The sequence below is a fragment of the Phocoena sinus genome, chromosome 3 (genome assembly GCF_008692025.1).
Source record: "Phocoena sinus isolate mPhoSin1 chromosome 3, mPhoSin1.pri, whole genome shotgun sequence".
In the NCBI taxonomy this organism is placed as follows: domain Eukaryota; kingdom Metazoa; phylum Chordata; class Mammalia; order Artiodactyla; family Phocoenidae; genus Phocoena; species Phocoena sinus.
Genome location: NC_045765.1, coordinates 12,978,598 through 12,986,587, shown reverse-complemented (window position 1 = coordinate 12,986,587; position 7,990 = coordinate 12,978,598). Strand labels below are relative to the sequence as shown.

The window sequence follows — 7,990 nt, the reverse complement described above, 5'->3', positions numbered from 1 at the left end:
TCCTGTAGCTACAAGGCTCTGCATGAAGGGGACCCTGTTCACTCCTCAGCTATATCTGGTTTGATTCTCACTTCACCCATGTGTTGTAGTCATACTGGGCTCCAGCAGGTCCTGGAACCCATGAAGCCCCAGGACCCATAAGCTGTAGTTATTCAAGTTATGTGTTTATTTAATGTCTGACTCCTCCAACCGGGTCGTAAGCTCCATGAAGGCAAAGACTACATGGTGTGTGCTGGTAAATGTTTAATAACCTCTTCTCCGGATATTAAAACAAAAACAAAACCAAAAACACCTGATTTATACCAAAAACAACATTTATTGAGCCCCTGGGTTGAGGGCTGAGAAATTATCAGTGACCTAGACAGGCAGAGGTTCTTGACTTTGGGGAGCTGCAGCCCTGCAAAGTAGAGGCATCACCCCCATTTTACAGAGGGGGAAACCGAGGATAGCCTGACACTGGGCACAAGGCCACACAGTGAAGTCAAGTGGTGGGAAAAGTCTCAGAATCCAGGTTTACTCTATAGGTAGGGCTGCCAGAGTTCTAGGAAAAATAAAAAACCAAACCGCCACCACCAGCAACAAAACCAGGGCTCCCAGTTCAACTTGCATTTGAGATAAACAACCAATAATCTTTTAAGCGTAAGTATATCCCAAATAGTGTGCAGAGAGGGGCATACTTATGCGGATAAATGATTTGGTGTTCATCCCAAGTGCAAGTTGAACAGGGCTTATCAGACATGCAAATTCTGGGATCTATGGAGTGGGCTATACTTAGGCTATCAAGTTTTTCATCGTTTATCTGAAATGTAAATCAACTGGGTGTCCTGTATTTTATCTGGCAATTCTAACCTGAGGTGACCAACCATCCTGGTTAGCTGGAACTGGGAGGTTTCCTGGGATGTGGGACTTTTAGCAGTAACAACAGGAAAGTCCTGGGCGTAGTTGGTCTTTCTGGTTTACCTCCTGTTTTTTGTATCTTTTGATTCACTGTGAAGGGTCCCAGCCTTGGTGGGAGCAAATGAGGCTAAAAGTAGAGCCGTGGGGCAGGGAAGAGTTCTGGGTTCTTCCTATTCATATCCTCCACGCCACTCCTTGCTGATACGGATGCAGAGAGGGAAGCCCTACAGAGCACCGCCTACCCCGTAGTACAGACCTTCTGCCAGAAGCACGGCCTGATGTCCGAGGTAATTGCCCCACTGTTCCTCACTGCCGCAGCGTCAGGGAACGAGGGTGTGCCACCCGGGCAGTCACACGGGCTCTTTGCTTAGAAGGACCCTGTGCCAGCGTTACACCACGGAGGCTTAAAGTCCTCTTAAAAAAGGAGAGTGGAGGGGTCGTGGCCACAGGCACTGTGGTCAGCACAGGTGGTGTGGCACAAAGTACTAGGCGTGGCTGCCTTGCGACCCTGCTCCTTGGGCATGTCATTTTTGTTGTTGTTTTGTCCTGCCTTCCCGGGCTCTCCCTGCACTGGGGCAGCTTCGGGGGCATCTAAGAGGGCATTGGGATATCCGGGGTGGGCAGGCAGGTGAGACGTGCCTTTTTCCTGGGACACTAATGGTGTACCAGCTGGGCAGTCACCACGGGCCCCAAATAGAGTGCACCGATCCCAGGGCGGAGATGTTGCTGCCTGCACGTTTCCAAGCGGAAACCAACAAACTGTCTTTGGAGTCTCAGCTTCAGGTGATGCTGCCTCCTTGCCATTTACGACTGTCATCCATCACACCAACGGCCCCCACCAGCATTTATATACTACTAAGAAAGAAGCAGTGCTGTGATGGGAATCTGACTTTGCCCGCCACTGATCATGAGACATAGTTCAATGGCAGAGACACTAAAAAGGAAAACATAGGTGCTGAGCACCGATGAAACATCCCGTGTTCATCCCTTTAATGTCCACCAGGTGCTGTGTAGCTAACACAGTAAACATCCTCAAGACGCAGTCGGAGAGACAGTGACCCAGAGAGATGAAGGTTCTTGCCCAGAGCTGGTGGCTGACACTTTTTCCTTCTCCCCTTCCTCCTCCAGCCACATCCAGTACTGCACTCCTTTCACCCCATGCTGTAGTTTATTAGGAATTTTGTCTTTCCCTCTGGACAAAGGAATTTAGGGAGGCAGGGAGCATTCTGATTCCCATCCCCCTCTCCTCACCCAGCTTTCTGTGGGGTCAGCTTCACTACTTGAATTGAACCCTTCTGCCTGGCCAGCTCCTGCCTAGCAGGCAAAAATGGACCACAAGCGTGCGGTTGCCAGGGAGACTTCGCCACATCCGATTCTGGCCAAACGAAAACCCTCCTTTGCAAAGAAAGCTCTGCGAACAAGTGTGGACATGTCCTCGTTTAAAAAGGAACAGTTTGAAAATGCCCAAGCTCTTTAAACTTTTTTTTTAATGTTTTTAAGTAAATTTTTGAGTTCAGAATTTAGACTGGCAGGAAAGTTGCCTATGGTACAGAGTTCCCATATGCCCCACACCTACTTCTTCCCCTATATTGTAAACATCTATTATCGGGGCATGTTTGTCATAACTAAGAAATGGACATCGGGACGTTACCATTAAGCAACCTCTGGACTTTACTTGACTGTCACCAGGTCTTCTATTCGTGTCCCCTCTCTGGTTGAGGACCCCGGCCAGGGAACCCTGTTACGTTTAGTTGTCACAGCTTCCCACTCTTCTGTGGCTGGGACAGCTCCTTGGTCTTCTCCTTTGTACTCATGACCATCGCAGTCTTGGGGATAACTGCCCAGGTGTCCTGCAGGATGTCTCCAATCTGGGTCTGTCAGATATTTTTCTCATGATTACACTGGGATTATGGGTGTCATTCAAATTCTTTTGATCCAGATATCCCTCTTTGAGGAGAGGCTATCAAAAATTATTGAAGAGGGACTTCCCTGGTGGCACAGTGGTTAAGAATCTGCCTGCCAACGTAAGCGACACAGGTTCGATCCCTGGTCCGGGAAGATCCCACATGCCTCAGAGCAACTAAGCCCGTGTGCCACAACTACTGAGCTCGCACGCCACAACTACTGAAGCCCACATGCCCTAGATCTACGTGCTGCAACTACTGAGCCCACGTGCTGCAACTACTGAAGCCTGCAGGCCTAGAGCCTGTGCCCCGCAACAAGAGAAGCTACCTCAGTGAGAAGCCCACACACCTCAATGAAGAGTAGACCCCACTCTCTGCAACTAGAGAAACAACAAAGACCCAACACAACCAACCAACCAATAAATACATAAATAAATAAATTAATTAATTTAAAAAAATTTTTAATTATTGAAGAAATTTTACACCTTTATCAAAGGTAATTTTTAAAAAATCACCCATCCTACCACCTTTCTGACAAACCCATGCTTGTTATTTCCAGGTGGTTGATCTGAGGTGGGGTATTCGGAACACCGAGGCCACCAACCACATGACCATGGAACTCTGCTTGGAGGAGCTTGGCTGGTGTCAGAAAACATCCATAGGGCCAGCTTTTGTTGTGAGTCTCTTGGGAGGGATGGATTAGCTCTTACTTCTCATTCTACCACCAGGATATGGCCCCTACTTCTTATCCAAACCCGTCAGTGGAGGGAAGTGGGTGGCATTTCTGCTATCATACCCAATCTTCGTAGGCTGCCTGTGGCAGACATTGCTAATCAATCACAGCACTCATTTTTCTGCAGAGCTAGCTGGGATCCAGACATTAGCAGTCAAGTAGAAGCAGCAGATGAGTTGGAGAGCAGTGTTGAAGCCCAAAGGGATCTTAGAATTTGCTCCGAAACTTCCCCCGGGTTTTTCACCTCATTCACTTTGTCTGGGGAATGTTGAGGTCCTAGAAAACCATAGAGAAAGTGGAAATCTACAGGGTATTGAAAATTTTTTTCTCCAATGTGCCCCATGGTGTTGGGAGCAGACTCTGTGGCCCTATCTGGAGCCTGCCTCAGGGGCACACTTCCCCCCAGGTGAGACCAATCAGGGTCTTCTCTCGCCCCCAACTACACTCCCTCTGACACCAGAACAACCCCCAGCTCACAATTAATGGTTTGGGTTATGACCAGCAAATGATATTCCAGGGTTTTGATTTATTACATCACCAAGTTTCAGATACACCAAGAGCTATGGCATTTTGGCTCATAAATCCTAGAGCAGGGGTCAGCAAGCCACAGTCTATGGGGCAAATCCGGCCCCCTACCTGTTTTTATAAATAAGGCTTTATTGGCACACGGCCATACCCATTCATTTACATATCGCCCAAGGCTGCTTCCCAGCTTCAATGGCAGAGTTCAGTAGTTGCCACATAGACCGTCTGGCCTGCAAAGCTGAAAATATTGGCTATTTGGCCCTTGTTGGAAAAATTTGCCTACCCCGTCCTAGAAAGTAAAGACGAAAAAAGTCAAGAAAGTAGCTTTGCCCAATACATCTTAATCACAAAGAAGCTTTGAGCAGCTCCCAGAAAAAAACCTCTCCTGGAGATAAGAATGTAGGAATTAGGAGAGGGTAGTCCCCATATGAAAACGGTTTTCTAGGGAAATAAAGACAAATAGATGAGGCCTGTTTGGCCTTAAAACTGCACTGCCCCATGCGGTAGCCATGAACCACATGTGGTGATTTAAATTTAAATTAATTAAAGTCAAGTAGAATTAAACTTTCACCTCCTTGGTTGCACCAGCCACATTACGGTGGTTCAGTTGTCACTTGTGTCAAGTGGCCAGCATATTGGACAGCAAGGATGTGAACACTTCCAGCACTTCCAGAAGTTCTAGTGCTGCCTTAGAGATTGTCTCCTTAAAAAAAAAAAGACTAAGACCTGGCAGCAGATGCGAAAAACTTTCTTTATTATGTATCAAGTTTTATCTATACAGTTACCATTGTGTTTTCATTCTTTTGTTCTATACTTTTCTTTGTATGTTGGCATCAATTTTTCTTTTTTTCCCAATCTTATTGAGATATAATTGACATGCAACACTGAAAGTGTACAGCATAATGACTTGACTTATATGTGTTGTGAAATGATTATTAAATAAGTTCAGTTAACACCCATCTGCTCATATAGATATGAAAAAGGAAAATGTTCTTCCCTAGTGATGAGAATGTTTAGGATTTAGTCTCTTAGCAACTTTCAGATATACTCTACAGCAGTGTTACCTACATTACCTCCCCAGGACATATTTGTCTTATAACTGGAAGTTTGAACCACTTTATTTTATTTATTTATTTATTGAAGTATAGTTGATTTACAATGTAGTGTTAGTTTCAGGTGTACAGCAAAGTGATTCAGTTATACATATATATTCTTTTTCAGATTCTTTTCCCTTATAGGTTATTAAAAAATGTTGAGTATAGTTTCCAATTTTAATTATTGCTTTAAAATACATCCTAACGTTTGAAAGGCTGTACCATCTGGCTTACGTATCTCCTTCACACATTTTTTTTCCAGTCTTCTAATTCTGCTGATGATTGAGCCTGATGATTGATCATTTTGTTGTGTTTCAAAGAAAAAAGAAAAGAAAAACATTTTGTAAAGAAAAAAGGGAGGTGGGGAGAAAATGAACTCCAGGAAGAATGCGATTTTGCAACTCAAATTGCAGGCAATCAAAAGCACAATGCAGGGCTTCCCTGGTGGCGCAGTGGTTGGGAGTCCGCCTGCCGATGCAGGGGACACAGGTTCGTGCCCCCGTCCGGGAAGATCCCACATGCCGCGGAGCGGCTGGGCCCGTGAGCCATGGCCGCTGAGCCTGCGCGTCCGGAGCCTGTGCTCCGCAACGGGAGAGGCCACAACAGTGAGAGGCCCGCGTACTGAGGTGAGAATGAGCACATTTATCATAGAAACAGAAAGGTCAATGTGACAGAAGCAAAATGGAAAAGGGCATTAGTGGTACAAGATAAACTTGGAGAGACAGGGAGGCGGGAACCAATTCACAGGGGCCTTACGGGCCAAAGCTAAGGGTTATGTTAAGTGTCGTGGAAATCCTTCATAGACGTTTTATTGTTTGTTTTTGTAAGCAGAGGAGTGATGATAAAATACAATTTCTGGTTTTTCAAAAAAAAAAAAGCACAATGCAGCTTCCAGGTGGCATGGGGGATGGGGGACAGGAGGGAGGATGATCTCTGAGCTTCCCCCAGGCCCAAATGGCCCAGGGACCTTGCAAATCCTTCCAAAATCTTAGTTATCAAGATAATTAATATTTTAATGCAATGTTTATTTTTAATATCAAAATTGACCCCCCAAATCCATGAGGAACAAAATATCAAATTCTAAAGACAGGATCCACCCGGCACTTTGGAGACCCATGTTCACCTCCCCCCTCATCTGGCCCTGCTCCCTGGCTGCTACTGGGGACAGTCCTGCCCCCAGGGCCACATCAGAGTGTGAGATTTGGGCAGAGCCAAGGGAGGCCTTCATTCTTGTCACAGCTCTATTGCTGGGACAAGCCAGCACCTAGTAATAGGTAAACAAGGTGTTTCCTGTGGCTGTCATAACAAATGACCACAAATGTGGGGGGCAGGGAGCTTAAAACGACAGAAACTTATTCTCTCACAATCTGGAGGCCGGAAGTCTGAAATCAAGGTATCAGCAGGGTCGCACTCCTTCCTAGCTTTCTCAGGGTGAATCTTCTTGTCTTCTCCAGCTTCTGGGGTCTCCAGGTATTCCTTGGCTTGTGGCTGCACTCCCCCAGTCTCTGCCTCTGTTGTCACAGCATCTTCTTCTTTTCTATTTGTGTCAGATCTTCCTCTGCCTGTCTCTTGATAAGGACTCTTGGGATTACATTTCAGGCCCACTTTGATAATCCAGGATAGTCTTCCAGTTTAAGATCCTTAGATAAATCATGTCGACTGAAAAAAAAATGCACAACCTAAAAGTTGAGTTATGTTTTATTTGGTGGACATTCTTAGGACTTCAAGCCTGGGAGACAGCATCTCAAATAACACAGAGAGACTGCTCCAAAGAGGAAAAGGGGAAACCAGCATATATAGATAGGAGTTTTTGCAACAAAGATCATGTAGTAAGAATATCAAAAGATTACTGTTAAAGAAAACCAGATATCTTAAGTCAAGGAATTTATTGCTTTCCTATGTATGGGAAGATGCAAGAGTTTGGGCTCACTGAAATTATTCCTTTGATATACACCTCAGCTATCTGGGGCCAGCATCCTGTGTTTTCACATCCTGAGTCTCCTCAGGGTGCATCTTTGGGGGTGGCTGCAGTGGCGGACTCCTTGACGGCAGGCACCCTGTTTCCCTCCTGAGTTTCCTCAGGGCTCACCGTCGGGGAGGCTGTAATGTGACGGTTCGATGGCTGCAACATCCTTTGTTTACTGGCATGGCAGGCAATATTGTTTCACTCACAAGTGGAAGATCAGGAGAAGGATTTATTATGACCTGCAGCAAGTAAGGGGGACACCGGGGACCTTTCCCAAAGCAGTGTCTCCCCGAACAGCAAAACTGGGGAAGTTTGAAGCTCAGGGTACGTGTATATTCATGAAGGGGCTTGAGCAGAGGAGACTTCAGCATAGAATTGGGGCAAAGGTTCACAGAGTCCAAACTTTAGTCGACTGAAGTCAGCAGGGTCCACGTCATCATTCTACCCTCCACTTGGGTGGGGGTCTTGGTTCCTGGAGAACTCAAAGATATATTATACGTATATCCCTTGAGGAGGAGCTGGGACTCTTTTTATCACTGGACTATTGTTTCTTGACTGCTTTTCCATTATTCGTGCATTCCCTCACTTCCCTTAAGATCATTGATTTACTGAGATGTGTTCAAGGACAAGCATTGCAGCCAGGCTTAGATCACAAAATGGCTTAGGCCAAAATGGTTTCTCTTATGTCTAGAAAGCCATTGCTGGTACTCTTCCTCTGGGGACCCACTCACCTATCTGCTTACTTTAATATAATTATCTCCATGGTACAACCACCAGGACCACTTTAAGGGCTCGGCATGCCTCACCCAGGGTCACGGATCTAAGTGCCCAAGCCAAGATCTGAACCTCTACTCCCCACACTCCTCTCTCC

The 7,990-nt window shown here is 46.0% G+C and overlaps 1 protein-coding gene across 1 annotated transcript in view; it reads left to right on the top strand.

Moving 5' to 3' along the window:
- The first annotated feature begins 1,104 nt into the window (after nucleotides 1–1,104).
- NWD1 (NACHT and WD repeat domain containing 1) overlaps nucleotides 1,105–7,990 on the top strand; it is a 74,803-nt gene continuing 67,917 nt past the window's right edge. Inside the window, 3 exon segments of the mRNA XM_032628158.1 lie at nucleotides 1,105–1,138; nucleotides 1,141–1,184; nucleotides 3,361–3,477. Coding sequence (XP_032484049.1) covers nucleotides 1,105–1,138; nucleotides 1,141–1,184; nucleotides 3,361–3,477 — 195 coding nt within the window.